General features: G+C 43.3%; 1 protein-coding gene across 1 annotated transcript; it reads right to left on the bottom strand.

Moving 5' to 3' along the window:
* Positions 1-6,689: 6,689 nt before the first annotated feature.
* mboat1 (membrane bound O-acyltransferase domain containing 1) lies at positions 6,690-17,174 on the bottom strand (the record flags this gene model as incomplete). Its single annotated transcript, XM_079756998.1, has 13 exons — positions 6,690-6,864; positions 7,206-7,357; positions 7,907-8,039; positions 8,669-8,733; positions 9,041-9,144; positions 9,914-10,106; positions 10,650-10,848; positions 11,477-11,531; positions 12,289-12,344; positions 15,033-15,128; positions 16,317-16,394; positions 16,594-16,739; positions 17,085-17,174. The coding sequence occupies 13 exons, from the start codon at positions 17,172-17,174 to the stop codon at positions 6,690-6,692; spliced, it is 1,542 nt and encodes a 513-aa protein (XP_079613124.1).
* Between the last annotated feature and the right edge of the window lie 845 nt (positions 17,175-18,019).

Below are 18,019 nucleotides of genomic sequence, written 5' to 3'. Positions count from 1 at the left end.
TATGGTGCATGTATATCGTTTGTAATAAAGATTTAAAACAAAAACGAAGACCTTTTGTCTATTTTGTAAAACATTCCCTGTGTGTTTTCCACAGTTTAAGAGACACAAGTGAGTTTTACACTGATTTTGTCAGCTGACCTGATTATGGAACCATGATGTGTCCCAACATGCTTTTAAAACGACTTTGCTGGAATCTTTTCCCATGATGCATTGGTGGCTACATAATCAGTCATCTTCCTAGTTCGGTGCCTAGTTCAGAGGCTCAATGTATTAAAAACACTGGGATAAGTCACCCAGAATAAGTAAGTAAATAAGTCTCCTAAACTCTTCTTCCTGGTCCTCTACAAATCTCCCTTGTCTTTCTGAGTGACTGCTGCTGAATGAACAAAGACCTAAGAAGTCAGATAACATAAACAATTAAAAACACGAGAAATGGCGCACACAGATAAGCACCAGTGAGGGACAGAGCCAGGGGATTTAAAACTATTAAAGACACCAAGATCCTCAAGCGACAGGTAAGGGAATAGCGTTATCTGATGCTGGACACTTTCATGTCGTATGGATGGCCTAACTCTGATATTGGAGTTAGTTATTAGTTATACTTTGACGATACAAATGGTTTCCATGCATCCGTCAGTTGCACATGCTCGCGCTCCCACATGCTTTGAGACCAACACAAGCGACATAGTCCTGAAAAGCGGTCCCAGAGACGGCTGAGAAACAAGGCGGACTTTCTACAGACGGTCATGTTTGTTTTAAGCCTCAAGAAGAGCAGTGTTGTTTGTGAAGCCCAGGGGCGATTCTAGGGTCAGAGCTTTAGGGGTGCTGAGCACTCAATGAGCCCCACTGCCACACCACCCACCCTTTTTTCACACAAAAACAAAAAATATTTCTATTGAAAAATAACTTCATAATTTTAACATTGGTTCAACTAACTCAAAAGATTTTATGTTTTGGACATTATTTAACAATTTCAAAGACGAACAAATATAATTTTTAGAATAACATTTCTTACTCCCAAGTTTTAGGGGTGCTGAGCCCCTTTTTAGGGGTGCTTCAGCACCCCTAAAAATGGGCTAGCCTCGCCCCTGGTGAAGCCAAACTGGTCTTGTTAGACACTTGCTCTCCATTAGCTTCAGGGTAAAGTGTGAACTCTGCACCAACAGATGGAGTCCTTGCGACGGATAGCAGACGGGAATTCAGCTTGGGACATACTGGAATAGTTTGCACCACAACGGAGCATAGAGACCAATTATTACTTAGAGCAATGAATGTATTCAAAAGGGCACCTATTTGTGAAATAAAACAAGCCTTGCCAGAGAGTCTTTGAGATATATTTTTTCAAATATAAAGTTCAAATATAAAAATGATCTATTTAAAACTCTGGTCCGTCCTCAATGGCTGTAGCCTTCATGTTATTTCAGTGCCCTACATTGGTTTGAGAAAAGCCAAATGCTTGGTCTAATGGGTGGGTCAGAGTGGACTAGGCCTATGACACCCTTTATTTCCCTGGTTCCCAGGCCTTCCCTATTTCATGGCTTTTTTTTGACCATTTATTGCACATATAATGATGGTTATGTAGTTACATTTCTACTCAAGTTTACAATAAGGGACCATCATATGCTAACCCTTAACTGACTTTATTTAATGCCATTAGCATTAACTTACATTTAAGTCACTGTTAACTAATGGTCTGGTAACCACTTATTAATGGTGTTTGTGTTTACTAATGCTGTTCATGTTAGCTAAGGTAATGGTTTCCATGTTAACAAAGGTATTCACTTATACTTGTATTAATAGGGTGCGGGTTAACCCTAAACCAAAGTGGTAATCAGTGATGGATAAGTGTACCATTATTCTGAAGCGTTGCAGTTTAGTCGTCATAAGCCAGTAAAGCCACACTGATTGGTTAATTAAACTGTGCCAATTAGTTGGATGAGCCCGTTAGTACTGATCTGCTGCACATGCTCTTCTCAGCTTTGACCTTGTGATACAAGGACTTGAGTATTTTCTGAATGATCCATTCTAAACCAAACGACTATGCTAATGGGATGTGCTCATAATTGACAAGGCTGGATTATGTGGAGGACGGATTGTGCCAGGGAAAGAAATAATGATTGTTTAATAATGTATTTAACATAAAAATGTACCCCCTGTCAAGTTGGAGCCCTTCAGGCTTCACGTTGGACATCTACTACTAGCTCTTGAAGATTTTCTACATTTTGTCCGACTGACCCTTGACACCATTACAAGTCGGAAAAAGGTCAGTGGATAATATCATGTTTTATGTTTTTTATATATTACAACCTCGTATATAGTCGTATGATGCCCCAGGCTCTGTTAGAAAGGTGCAGAAGGCTTTGTATCATGACCTTGATTCTAAGAGTTTTAATTGTTTGTATTTGTCACATGCATACAAGTATCCAGTGAAATGAAAAGTCTGGTCTTCCGCAGACGGAGCAGTCTACACCCAAAGTGCTATGCTGTACCACTGTGAGTTTCAGCCCTAGTCTTCCGATCGGCCCCCAGTAATTTTGGACGTCAGCTAAATAACGCGGAGCACGTCAATCTACTTTCGTCGTCATAAGATGTGGCAAGTTGACAGTGGCATAAGAAGGTCATTGAGGGCCCCGATGCTGCCACCCAATAAAAATAAGAATAAGAAATATAATTTGGTCAGATTCTAATTTGAACCAATAGGCCTAAATACAATTTGTTTTGGGTTGCTTGAATAAAACAAATGCAGTCGATTCACAATCAACAGATAAAAAGTACATCACAATAACATACCAAATACCACATAAATCAATACTGTTAGGGGTTCTGGAATACAATTTCTAAACCTATGGTCTTGTTTTGATTTTTTTTTTAAATACTGTTCTGTGGGACCGCCTGTTAAGGTCTTGGTCAAAAGGTCCCAGACCTGGTAGTCAGTGGTCATCATTGATCAGGTCACTGATCCCTCTGGTGGCCAAAATGTTTTAATTCCAATGTTCATTTCTCATGGTGGGGGTTAGAATAAGTGGTTATGAAACTTAGGAATAGCTGTTTCTTTACTTCAAGTACAAAAATGAATGTATAAATGCCCTCAGTGTGTGCTTACCTAACTTCACACTAATCTTTGGATATTTGTCAACCTTGGATAAGACCAAGCTAAAATATATTTTTTCAAAAAATGTCCCCATAAACTCTTGTCGACTGTAGTTCCGGGTTAGAAACGTATTAAGTTAGTTATTTATATATTCAGTTAGTTAGACATTCATATATTCCTATACTGTAGGGAACAAAACGGTTTAAAATCGAGTTTAACCTTTTAGCTTTAAATGAAAAATATTATTTATTTATTTATTTAGAAAATGTTTTCCCCCTAATTCCCAGCAATGTGAACGCGCCATAAAACCTGCTAATTATCCAAATGATTCAATAATTATCAAGAACAAGCATTTTTTCTTTTATTTTTGCATTTTTTTCATCTCCCATCGTGGAGGACCCTTTGGCCCTCGGGGGCCTCGAGGACAATTTGATTTTGATGAATATATTCAACTTTATTAGACATCATTAGATAACGTTCTAAACATTTAAATCCACATTCTTATTAAACCTATCAGCATGAACATACAAAAATATTAATATTCACTTTCTAAAAAAAGGTGTTAAGTTAAAATAGCTGCATATGCTGAAAACTCGCGTCAGTCATTAGTCAAGGCCCTGTTGAATGGTTCTGTTCACTCACAGTTCGTGACCAACTCATAAACACAAAGCTCAATGTTCCGGACACTAAGCTGAACAACTCGACAACCTTTCAAACCATATTGTGTGCAGACGAGTATGCATCTCTGAGCTTAAAACATACACCTTATCAAATGATCCAGTGCTGGTCACTGACAGCATTTCAATTTTTCCTCGTTTTTTATATGACGCATTTGACGCGTAGCATTCCGTTAAACAATAAACATGTGTATAGTTTCTTGTAACGTTGTAACATTAGGTTACAACGTCTTGTAACCTAATTTGAGCGGCGGTCATAGCGTTCCTGATTGGCACAAACATCAGTTTGCAGTCCGTCTCATTAACTCTACTGTCGTCTTTTGAGTTTCAAAACATGATTTTCTATCATTAATAACCATGGTGGCATTCAATCCCTTCCTCAGAGAGCGTGCGCTGTCCTCTCCTTTCCTTCTCTGATCCACCAGTCACACACCAGATTACACCCACAGTTACACTGAGAACCCTCATCACCATCAGCTGTTGGTTGGCTGAACCCGGAGTGTATTAACAACTTGTGGGTTTGTTGTATCTATCAAAAAAATGTTTAGGCACACCGAAAAACCATGGCCCCAAAACCGTGGTATGAACCGAACCGTGAATTTTGTGAACCGTCCCACCCCCAGTTTGTGCCATTAAGTTGAACAACATGCAGCTTCTTCACTAGTTTCTGCTGGTGCTTGGCCAGCTCACTTGGTGGGAACACACCGCTAATTAATAAGATGCGGTATATTGTATAATTATATGATGAGATACACCTGTGTTAACCTGGTGACTGACCCCTAGCCGCCAGAGGCCACAGCCAATGGAAGGCAGGAGTGTCTCTTTATACACCTCTGAAGAATATGTCCCGCCTCCGAGGCTCTTGTACCCTCGGTCAAATGTCTATGGTAAATACCATGTTGTTTTTGAATAATCGCATATAACGAACTCTGTAGGTGGCGAAGAAGTAAAAGCTGCGTCACGTTTGAACTACACACTTTTTTCCGTCTAGTTTCGGCTTTTGTTTCGGTTTTTGGATTGTCGGTGCCGTTAAAGTAGCATTAATAATCATTTACTACTTTGACGGCACAGACAATCCAAAAAACCCAGTTGAAACTAGACGAAAAAAGTGTAGTTCAAAACGTGACGCGGCTTTTACTTCTTCGCCACCTACAGAGTTTGTTATGTACGATCACTCAATACCCCCGTGTTATTTCCCATAGACATTTGACTGATAGAACCAGAAGCCTCTGAGGCAGGGCTTACTCTTCAGAGCAGGGGCGTAGGAATGAGTTCAACATTGGGGGGGGGGGGGGACATATATCGGAAACCTAACAGATCCGTTAATGGTTTGAACAGAAATATGTCATAAATTAACTACACTGAAAAAATTCACAAATATATTTTATTCTACTAAAAAGATACATTTGTAAATGTAAAGGAAAACACATTTTGAATGGCAGTAATGAACTGATGAATATTAAATCAATTCTTTAATTGCACGCTCAATCATCTAGTTTTTTAGAATAAAAAGCGGTGACAAGACGCTGTGTTGCGCTTTCAAAATAAAACAAAATATTTTTCTCCCCCCGGTATAATTTTTAGGTGGGACAAATGCGCCTGTCTCCAATATTGGAGGGGACACGTCCCCTCCATCCCCCCCGGTTCCTACGCCCTTGCTTCAGAGGTCTATAAGGGTGGCTGTAAGTAGTCTGGGAGGCTTGAGCCGGGAGTGTGTGCTGTGGGGTGGCGTCGAGGGACGGGTGTGCTGGACTAGCTCACACACGGATGACACAAACGCACACCAGGGGCAGACAAACGGCCTCGTCTCCCTCTTCTGTGCAAGTCCTTTTTGTTCAGTCGCACAAAGCGTGTGTGTGTGTGTGTCTTTCTCTGTGTGTGCTTTTGTTTTTGTTGTTGGCAGGAGCAATTTATGCATGCGCTCGCCTGGCTGTATGGTCTTTTGAGCTCATGGTGTGTCGTGGTGTGTGTGTGTGTGCGCATACCATTGTGTATTCATAAGTTAATGTCAGACACTATTCTGTGTAGCGCCCAACTCATAGAAGAGCAAGTAGCAGGAGTAGAGAGAGGACTTTGCATTGTCCCATTGTCCTTCGAATGGGCTGGCATGTAGAGCGATGTACCGTAGTCCATTCCCTACTACAGTACTAGAGTAGGCAATGGACTACAGGAGGGAATGGACTACAGTAGGGAATGGACTACAGGAGGGAATGGACTACAGTAGGGAATGGACTACAGGAGGGAATGGACTACAGTAGGGAATTTACTCCAATATGGATGAACTACAATAGGAATGGACTAAAGTAGGGAATGGACTTTAGTATGTTATGGACTACAGTAAAATTGACTGCAATATGGATTGGCAGCAGAAACGGACAGGAGCTAGGATGGACTACAAAATGAAAGGAGTTCACTTAGGATGGACTACAGTAGGAAATGTACTACAACAGACTGGCCCTTGGCATAGACGTCAACCGTAACAAAAGTGGTATTGTAGGTGAATTCGCGCTTCCTTTATGTGAACAAAACGCACCATATTTGGAAAAAAAAAAAGCTGGACCCTTAACGCCATCAGTAAGCTCAACCCCAAGAGGATGCTGGGAAACAGAGCCGGCGTGTGCTCCCGGACGAACATTTGTTGCACATTAGTGGCACATTCGAAGCACTCAAGCTGGAATCCCTACTATCAGACTGCAACGTCTGCCATTCTTAACATTTCGGTCATTTCAAGTAAGGGTTACAGCGATGCTTCCCAAGCACATTCCCCAGTGGTGTCGGGTCACAGAAGAGACCTTCTTCTTCCTCCAGTTCTCATGGGGAAGGTGTTTGTGGTTGCCAAGAGGGGACCTCTGGGGTCCCTGTTTGGGGAGGCAGAGAGGAGCAGTGGTGGGGGCAGTGGTGGTGGTGGTGGGTGGGGGAGTTCATTCTGCCTTGAGGTTGTTGTTTGAATGAGGGTCCTGGCAGTGGGACGGGTAGGGTGATAGGGGGAAGGGGGCGCTGGGGGAAGAGGGTGGTGGTCTGGGGGCCGGTGTGTGTTTTGAATGCAGGGCGATCGCTACCAGCATGCTGATGAGGTGGACGTGGAAGAACATGGACCTGGAAGAGAGGCAGATGGAGAACGGCTGTACTTGAGGAAAGATAGACAGGGAAAAGTGCTGCAAGCATGAAACAAACTTTCGTTGTCGTTCTTTTCTCCTGGAAATTAAGTAGTACATTTAAATAGACGTGTTTTTCTTTTGCTACGCACATAAAAGCTATTCCCCAAAAAACTTACAAGTGAAACAAATTGATTCAGGGTTAATGAAACTCTAAACTCAATTAGCAGGAAGATTTCCCCGTACGCCAAAAACAACAAACATAAGGAACGACAAATGCAGTCCAAGCACGAAACATAAATCCCAGCTGAACTCCAGGTCCCCGTGTTCCCAGCAGCGTACCTGTAATAAACCATGGTGGGCTCTACTGCCAGCAGTAGGAAGGGCATGACTGTGTAGCAGATGGCTAGCTGGGTGGCCGCCCAGGTCATGACGTCATAAAGCAGCTTCACACCTCTGGAACACAGGAAGTGGTGCCGGACACATCGGCGCACCTGAGATGGCGACGGAGGGTGGGCAGGGAGGGAAGGGAAGGGAAGGGAAGGGAGGGAGGGAGGGAGGGAAGGAGGAAAGGGAGGGAGGGGAGGGAGGGAAGGGAGGGAGGGAGGGAGGAAGGGAGGGAGGGAGGGAGGGAGGGAAGGTTGGAAGGGAGGGAAGGGAGGGAGGGGAGGGTGGGAGGGAGGGAGGGGAGGGAGGGAAGATGGCAACAGAAAGATCAGGACCAACAACACATTTTTTTGGTTACGTGTGCCAGTTACAACTAATTAAACACTGTGATTATTATGCTACCTGTGATCACTTTAATATTTGAAATACTTTAAATGACACATTTATAGCGTGCAATGACTTGGTATGCATCCTTTTAATATTGCTAAGAAAAGTCCAACTGTACGGCAAATATTACAAACCGTCCGATGCAGACACACACATGAACACATGACCACCAAAAACCAACACCTGTCACCCTGACAGTGCCTTGCCACACCGACGACGCGTATTTATCCTGCGTTTGATCATTCATCCATTGGAGCGCGTCCACTTACGGCCCTCGCGGCTGCAGTGATGGGGATGGCCGTGATGAAGGTGAAGTAGTACCCGGGATACACTCCGTGCCACAGCGCCGAAAGGACAAAGGTCATCGCCATGGGGTGGTGAGGAGCTCGGTCGTAGCACACACTAGGGAGAGAGAGGGGGGCAGGCAGTCTGGTGATTGGCTGGGGGGGGTTTGTGTAAGGGAGGGGCATGTTCATTACCAGGTCAGACCCTGACTGGTTCTAGACGCTATGCGGCGTTTCTGTTTGCACCAATAATTCACTAACTGAATGAAGGGGTGGACCAAAAATGTATTTAGAATGTAATTCTCTACAATTGTTATCAGGACAGTGCAGCTCAACACATTACAACAAGTAATGAAGGTTACCAATGCATAGGTTAAACCATTGAGCATGTTACCATCATATAAATAGGCAAAACGTAAATGTGTCCCTTTATTATTTTAGAAATAACATCAGATATTTGGCTCATATATGGACCACCAAATGACAAATGTCCATGTTTTGTTCATTTCAGAGGTACAGGTATCCCTAGTATACCCTAGATACAAAGGATAATACAAGCATGCAGAGGGTGTAGAGCAAGGGAGAGGTTTTCAATCTGAAGAGGGAAACCCACGACACAGAGCAATTTCACCTTCATTCAACAAGAGGCCAACGACAAACAAAAACAAAATACTTCTCAATGCACAATCACTGTAATTACAACTTCTAATCAGTGCATTGATGAACTTTAACCAAAATATGACTTACGATTTGAGCCATACTCCGGTTTGAATATTCCAGTTGTCTATGAATGTCTTAAAGCTTGTAGCGGTCTGAAAAACAATTGAATGGGGTTTACAAGGATATGTGTAAATGTCTCCTCGAGATATTCGCTGAAGAAGGTTTGGGATTTTAACCAATAGTGTCTTATAACCACCTTAAAATGCTACCATGGAAGAACAATAATGTTATTCCAACATTTCCAACTGCCAGTTGACGAAAATGAAACATCATATGCGCCAAAGATCTTTGCAAGATTACGACAATGTATTTTAACATTTTGTTTTCGGGTGTTTGTTTTCGGTGTGACTGCATTTTCTAAAGAGGAGTTCGGACGTGAACTGGTTTCTGCCCACATACCTCAATTCCCCAGATGTTGAGATTGCAGATCAGGTCCCAGGAAGGCTTTCCGTTGGCATCCATCCCCTTGAAACCGTACCCTGCCGCATTGTTGATGGCATCGGCTAAAGAAACCGAGGCATAAAAGAAATAGGTCTCTAACTGAAGGAGAAACACCCCAGAAAAGCAGCAGCCACTTTGTAAATTAGGGTAAAATAGGATTTCAGTTTTAAAGGAGGTATTAATGATATACATTTTAGGGTACCAATCAATACTCATGTCATGCCAATTAAATGCGTGAATGAGTTATGGTGGTGGGGTATTGTTCAAATTAAATGTAATGCAGTTAACACAAATTGTGCGATGTCCTTGTCTGAAGATAACTTGGGAACATGCTGTTGAAATATCGTCAAATCTAGGTAGACAATACATGCACTATTTAGAAGATGAGACTTCTTATGTCAATGTTATAAATTGGACTAATTTTTTCCATTAAAGGAGGGATGGAAAACTGCCTTGTGTTGCGCCCCTAGTGGTTCTCGGCAAATCGGCTAACCCTTGAGTCAAGAGACATTTCTAATCTTTCAGGCATCATTTCCTTCATTAATGAATAGGCAGGCCTAAAACTGTGCATTTTAATACATCCAGCGATTCTATTGCCTTTCCTGTACGACTTTCGACTTGTGACTACAAGTCGACTAGAATAGCTGTAGTGGCTAATATAACAACCAAACCCCAAAATATCTTAACAAACTAATCAATCTACTAATGTTGGATGATGTGTTCGCCTATTTAGAAGAACAAGACAACAAAACGTCACACATAGAAACCCCCTTTCACATCGCAACGCAACGAAAAAGTGTTTGACCCAGGGTAACACTCCTGTGCCTTCACCTAGCGTCCAGGCGAAGTAGAACTTGGGCCTGGCCGCCTGTATGGAGAAGAAGGCGTAGACGAGTCTGGTGAGGAAGGGGGCGTGGCTGACGAAGTGGGGGTCCACGTTGTGCATGATGGGCAGCGAGCGGGTGACGGTGAGGAAGAAGAGCATGCAGCCGCCACACAGCAGCAGCTTGGAACACACTGCCCCCTGGAGAGAGGGAGGGGTCATCGGCCTTGTGTCTCTGTATAACCACGAGCAACTCGCCGTCTTCATGAAACACGTTTTTTTTTATGTTTGGTTAACATTTAATTTGGTCTATTTCTAGTAAATGAAAAAAGGCTATAAGGATAGTGATCGATGATTGGGCCGACCAGATTAGTAGATAATGTTGACTAAGGATCACAACAAATGCATTCATGCTAAATACTATAAATTCAGTAGGGGTCTTATCAAACACATTTTAAACAGTTTTTATCGAAATGTCCCACTTCCAAAAATATTGAATTTCATTTTGTTATCATATGCCCTACTTACCACCACATCAATAATCAAAATATGCTGTTAACAGGCAACACTCAGCTTTTCCAACCGGTGGCCAAAACTACTACAACAAGGGACCAGAGTTGTCAACAAGGGTTCCAGGCGCAATATACCGGGCGCTCAAACTTTTTCTGGGTCAATTCCGATTTTGGATTCACGAGTGACTGAACCAGCTTGCAGCTCCGGCCTCCAGATCACTGTCGTTCGTACCAGAGGGGAGATGTCGGGGCTCTGGTCGGAGCCGTTGAGGTGGCCGTTGCCCGCCCCCTCGGCCTGCTGCCTGAGCCTCCTCTGGATGTGTCGGCCCTCTATGAAGTCCACGTAGTCCTGGTAGTTGCTGCAGGGCCCCACCAACACGCTGAGGAAGTTGAGGTTGTAGCTCAGGTACTCCACCAGGGATGGCCGCTGGCTGCATGGACACATGGGACGGTCGCAGGACAGGGATTACGTTAATCAAGAAGAGAATAAACGAGAAAAAATACAACATTGCCAATTTCAAATCATGTATGATTTCAAGAAATGTACCATTTACAAGTAAATTGGGGAGGGATTTGGGAATTGTTATAATTGCCTAGAAAATGAATGATTGAATGAGTTCTACAGTTTGTAGCATCAACTTTTTCTGAGCTGTAATAATTGGAAATATGGTGTAGTCAGTCTTAGCATGGCATGGCATGATGGATACAACATGAAAAGACACAAAGGTTATTTTCCAGGTTCACTTGCATTTGTTGCTTAAAAAAATGCAAGCTAGCCACCAAAGCTGCATCTCCTTCTCCATGACATTGGGGCTTAGAAAAAATGAATAAAAACGAACTGTTATTTTACCGGCTTTAAATGGAAGCATAAAGTGTGGCCCGCGTAGGCCCTTGAGACTGTATCCGTGACTTGATGCATTGCATTGAGGGAATGCATAGATGGAATCTCATATAAAAGGACTTATACTTGAAATGACCTCATCCTAAAGTAATCAGAGGTGGATCATTTTTGAACCTCTTACATTTCAAATCACGGTATCAAGGAAGAGGTATACATACATTAGAGCCAGTCGCTTCTGATCCAAGGTTAGTTCTTCTGGCTTCTTGCCAATACCTGTAAGACATGGGCAGTGTAGTCTTCAATCATCATGTTTTCTATTCTAAGATGTTTCTCTTTGGCATTCTTATCATTTCCCTGGCTGCTTTCCTTCATGTGATTTCAGTTTATTTATTGACTTTCCCTCACAGGATTAATAAACTGATGTTATCCTAAGTAAAGTTTAATTTTTCCCCCCAGAAAATAGCAATTTTGGTCAACAAATGAGATCATGAACATGATAAGGTCATCACGTAGACAACATTATGTTCCCTGCGGGAAATTCAGGGAATTTCTTTTCCAGATACAATTTTGTGGGGCCTCGCAAATGTGCCTTCTGACGTTATTGAATAGTGCTACATAGTTTACGAAACGTCGATTAAAACCCATAACATTACATAGAATCACAACATAAACGAGGGGGGCTAGTTCAATGTCTCTCTTTTAGCATTTGAGATGAGCAGCCACTTGATGAATGTTAAGTAGCCGCACGCACGTGTGTGTATGTGTGTACGTGTATGTGTGTACGTGTATGTGTATATGTTTTAGTGTGTGTGTGTGTGTGTGTGCATGTGTACGTGTATGTTTATGTGTGTGTGTATGTGTATGTTTATGTGTGTGTCTGTGTGTATGTGTATGTGTATGTGCATGTGTACATGTATGTTTATGTGTGTGTGTGTGTGTATGTTTATGTGTGTGTGTGTGTGTGTGTGTGTGTGTGTGTGTGTGTGTGTGCGTGCGTGCGTGCGTGCGTGCGTGTGCACGTGTGTGTTACCATCATGCAACTGGAAGGCCAGAGTGGTGATCTTCTGGGTGACTATCATAAGAGGCCTGAAGGAAAAGGAAAAGTTGTATATTACTAATAACCATGAATTATTCAAGTCTTACCACTCTAATAATCTCGCCTCCAGCACTCCTACAATGTTAGAGCAGGACTCCTGTGAGGGAGACAGCACAGAGTCTTGGCCCGAAACCAGACACTGCAAGGCCTTTTTTGCCTTTTTACAGTTTACTTCGGGCCAAGCTCGTGTTTCCCAATCAACCAATCAATCATCACATACAGCTCCCTGCCTCCAGCCACTTGATGGGTCAAAACAGATTTGAATCTAAAGATATTAGGCTTGTTTTTGATGAGGCATGCGGCTTCGTTTGCCATGCGTCAGAATGCATTCTGGGATGAAAAACGTCAGAAATACCTGTGATAATTTCCGATGCGACGAGTCACCTGGCTTTCAAAACTTGCGGTAGTTTCAGGAAAACAACTTCCGCCTGCTTTTCTGGGCATTTGCTCTCGAATAAGGACATAAGACACTCCCCTCAACATATCAAAACGTTGCCCTGGTTGGTTGGAATTAGCACGCAGAATTTCCCATGTGAGAAATGACACATCTCCTTTCAAAGAGGCGGGCTCGCTCCCAAACTATGGTTGTTCAAACAACGAGAAGTGCGCCTGTGTCCGACTTGACGTGCCGGGAACTTGACGTGTTTCTGACTAGTTCCGGCGGATGTTCTTAAGTCTCGCGCATGCATGGGTGCAAATGCAGATGATCTGAAACTCGCCTAGTGAAATTCCCCTTTCCCCACTATTTGAGCTTGTTTGCCATCACACTTTAGAGATACATTTAAAGACTAATTTTGCCACAAGAGCATCCTCATTGGCTGAAGATTTGACGATGAAGCAATGCAATGTTTTTCACTATTTTGCCTCCTTGGTTCAGTTCTTCCACTGTTTTACAGCAGCAATAGGAACCCTTAGTTTTTTCTTTCAGCAACTCTACTTTTCCTTATACAAGTTGCTAACTACAAAGTACCTACTTAGCAGACACTTGTATCTAAGGTGTCTTTATTCAGATGCGTGCCATTTCGGAACAGGTGGAAGCTAGGGAACGTACTAAAGGAACTTTGTAACTTTTCTACAGGTAGGCTGCAGACAGCAGGGCCCTGACCCAGGTACCACACCCTGAACACACAACCCTGTCCACTACACTATCCCCTGATCTATTCCCATCCATATTCTCCCTGCACAGAATGGTCTCTTCCATCTTGGGAATCTGGTTAATATGAGCACACTGGCATATGTGTTATCATACAATCTGTGTATCTGTCCCCTTCCTGCCTCTGTCGCACAAGCACGCACACAGACACACATGCACACACACACACACACACGTGCACTCAACACACACACGCGCACGCACAAACACACTCACAAAGAGGGCAGTGTGCTAGAGCTTTTGTGCCGACGAAGGAGCAGCCGGAGTGAGGCAGGCTGTGAGGCTGGTAGTGCCAGGTCACTGAAGGGCTTGGCAGACGCATCAGTGACAGTCTGCCCCGCTCTGCAGTCTGGGGTTTACTCTCGCTGCTGCTACGCAGTCTCTCGGTGGACTGGGTTCGAAAAGGCTGGTTCGTTGAATGGGAAGGAACAAGCGTCAGCGTTGAAAACTTGTTTGAAATTGTCGCCGCTGGTCTGTTGAAAGTGGGGTCAGACATGCAGCATCGATTTTCAAAAGTTGTTTGATTTGAAGTGAGAATTTGTCGTGAAGTGTGCGATGATCACTAGTAACATTCCTCTTTGTTAACACGCTAACAAACTGAAACACTCCCAGTTATAGCATGGTATGTCGCATAATTGCGTTCCGGATCAGCTGACCACTGTCCACTGTGTGCCGGTAACATGTGATGCTTAAATGTATTGAATTGTCATCTGTGCTGAGGATATTGAGAATGGCCTGCACTGCGAGACAATAGGAGGGCCACCTTTTCAACAGCAGAGACCTTGTGCTGTCAGACCAATAAAGAGAGTCATGTAGTAATGCCAACATTTAAATCTGCTGGTCACGGTTCTTCTTGCACGCTTCGTAACACCAAACAGGATTATCCAATTTCTACGTGTAGGGCCAGAGCCATAGCGAATTATTTTGACCTAATTATAAGCTTAATCAGTGTGTGTGTATTACTATATCAGTGAGGGAACCGCGTGGATATTTTACAGATATCCATCCACTGCTTTGTATATTGATGACATAAGTCGATGAATCCGTCGAATCTTCTCAACACAACCAAAGTGGAACAAATACAATCATTGCCTAGCCTGAGTTATCTGTTGCTGTTGTGATAAACGATAACAGTCACTACGTTCATCCACAGGGGTCAAAGTGCACGGACATCAACTCCTAGCACCAACATAGGTAAACTGCCCCGCAGAGGCCAAACTGCACATGCCTACACAGTATAGTCACCAACGTTATAGAACACAACAACATCTACTTCAGTGTTGCTAGGAAAAGCCAAGTCATAGTTAAGCAGCTGCAGCAAGGGGGACTTGTTTGATTGACCCAAACCCCTGGGCCTGTGCGAGCGGGCAGGGAACATGTCCAGGGACATCAAGAGACAACAGGGAAACTCTCCTGAAAGTTCCAGGGGACTAATGCGCAGGGATGTGCCGAGATGGCAAACAGGACATGAAATGAAAGACATGACAGGGATTTCAGAAGTGTGTGACTTAGTGCATCTTCTTACCCAGAGAAGTCTGTGGACAATATCCCATAGTTGTAGATGAAGACTCTGCTGATTTGACACACAGTCAGATAGCCCATGGACAACACCAGTGAATACCTATGTGGAGTAAACACCATTGGACTCAACCAATTCATGGATATTTATATGTATTAGTTCTGTGCTAGTAAGGTTATGAACGCTCAGGTTTACCAGTAAAACACAGTATCTTAATCGTAAAATATATTCATTTGAACAAGGAACCAATCCTCAAGTCTTAAAAATGTTAAAATATCAGTCAGTTAAATTCCAAGATGTGAGAATGTTGTATCCTGGGTCTTATCGACAAAATACAAATTATTTACTTACAAATATTTAACAGCTCATCAAGTCATTTGTGCACGCTAACTGAATTATTTGTGCAGATATGAAACAGAAGATTACATTTTTTGGATGAAATAATGTTAATTTCTGTAGCGACTAGACAGTGTTAACAGATCAGCAGGCGTAATGCTGAGTGTTATCATGGTCCATTCTCCAGTTCCTCCTAGCATTAGCTTCAAGACGCCTTACCACTGACTTGCATGGCTGAGCCTTTAAATACGTTGAAAGTGCTGAAAATGTCTCAGCACACATACACACATGCGTACTGGAAACATCCCTTTAAAACATAATACTTTTTGACACAAGATAAAAAGGATATAAAACATGAAAAAGAAAATGGGAACCATAGATAGAAAGTCTGGCTATCACTGGCTGGATCTTTTTTTTTGTTCGAGGACTGCACTTTTTGGCGTCTAGAACCCCCTTTTGACCAAAGGCACAAAGGAAGCCCTCAGGGAGATGTGAGCGGAGATATTTGAAAGAACGACTCATGGTAGATGTACTTACATCCGAATAAAGATATCCTTCACCTGAAGACATGGCATTGGTTTCATTTGTCACCGCCGGCTCAGATTCGATTTGTCTAAGCTATAGATTTATTTCTGCTTAGATTGTCCTTCATTTTGTGCTGACTACCACTTAACTTAAAACTTTGATATTACACTATATGCACTGCTGTGCATGATCGGAGCCCTGAACATCATCTCTAAAATAGATTTCAACGGAAAGTGGGCCCTTTGAGACTCAATGAACCAGTATGTACTCAACCAGACAGCATCAATCCTCACTCTTCTCCTCCGTCCCAGTCATGCAGACGGTATGGCCTACATGCCTGTGAAACGAGTTCCACTGGAAGACGGCGGTGTTAGGCTCTGTGCCGTGTGTGGTGTCCCTACATTCACCACTTCATTCACAAGATCTCACCGGTGTACGTTACTGATGTCCGATGTGATTATGACCGTGTAGCTCAGCATAACGAGGATTACTATATGGACTGAATACCTGGAGGGAGGGACACACATGCAGCACCACGCACAGTCACAGAAGCGCACACACAGAAGCAAACACACAATTTTACAATTTCTGTTTTGGATTTAGAAGGATGCATATAATTAATGATAACAATTAAATGCAATTATGACAATAGTTGCACCCTTTGTTTTAGGACCTTCTTGCTGTGGTCTAATAAGACACAACTCACCAGCCAAAGCAGAAGATGACAAAGGCAACGCCAAACAGTGTAGCCACGGCATGCCTGAGCACGGGACTGGCGTGGGGGGGCCCGAGGTAGAGACGGAACCAGAAGGCAGCCGCGAGAGCAAACACCTGACAGGCTAAAAAGTTGACCTGTATGCATTTAGGAAAATAAAAAAGTTTAGGCTGACGAATGAAAGATATTTAGGGTGTTGACCCCCCCTTCGCTCAGGGCTGGAGAGATATGATGTTAGGCTTTTCTTTAAAAGTTAAGCGTTAGGGCGCAGCTTTTCAATTGAACTAGATCCATGGGCGGGTGGCTGAGAGATTATCACAATTTAGTATCAGAAGCAGACCTGAAGCACTAGTTGTTGGTAACAATGGTGATCTGAAGCAGAGCCGGCTCAAAATGACTGCATTTTTACAAAAACACGAGGGCAGGAGGACGTCTTCAACACTTTTGTTGCTAGCAAAAGAAAAGTAGAAACAGATACCCACTTGATCGAGAGGAAACCCGAAGAATTCACTGACAGGCAGGAGCAACTTTGATCCAGTAGTCTTAAACGCCGCGTCCACCCGGTCGCCCATCCTGCATCCTCTCCTCGAAAACACTCCACGGTTGAGTTGAGTTGATAATAAACGGTACCCAACTTTGCTTATCGCTTCATTCAGCCCCTATAGAGATGTTACTTTAAATCTACATTGCGTGTCGTATCGTTTAATTTATTTATTTGTGCAGGAGGTTGTCAGAGCGTTGTCAAACTGTCCTTAAAGTGACTCTGGAGCCCTCTCTCACTTTGTCTCCCTCTATCTCACTCTCTGTCCGCGCCTCGGCTCTCAGTGGTCGTTCAGGCCGCCACTCTGACCGGATCTCTCCGTTTGATCTGCCGAGCTACCGGCGCCCTCCCCGCCCATAGTCAAACCTTCATCCGAATGACCAAAAACGTGGAGCTCACTCTTAGAAAATGGGAGTCAGGACCGCAGAGATACGATGATATAGCACAACTCAATTTTGAATCGCGTTCCCGGATTTAACAGACGCTTCAGTCATAAGCTGCACATTATGGTCTGGGGGTCAGAGTAATGTGTGTGTATGTGTGTGGTTCATCCTGTCAACGTAAGATAACACACAGTCACAAAGACACCCACAGACACACACACACACACACACACACACACACGCACGCACACACACACGCACACACGAAAGATGTTATCATATTGGCCACATAGAACCAATTCAGAAAGGGAAAAATGTAATGACTTTTAAAAGTCAATGATATTACATGTAAGTTATATCAGTGACCATCGGAGTGACACACAACCCACACATCATATCATCTCCTTGAGGCGTAAAGTTAGTTTAGGGCACCATCTACCGAGCTGTCAGAAACACACACGCGTGACCAAAGTGACGCGGCCTGTTTACAACC

This window comes from Pollachius pollachius (assembly GCF_949987615.1).
Source record: "Pollachius pollachius genome assembly, chromosome: 1".
In the NCBI taxonomy this organism is placed as follows: domain Eukaryota; kingdom Metazoa; phylum Chordata; class Actinopteri; order Gadiformes; family Gadidae; genus Pollachius; species Pollachius pollachius.
Note: the sequence above shows the minus strand (reverse complement) of the source record. Positions and strands in the feature narration are given on the sequence as shown.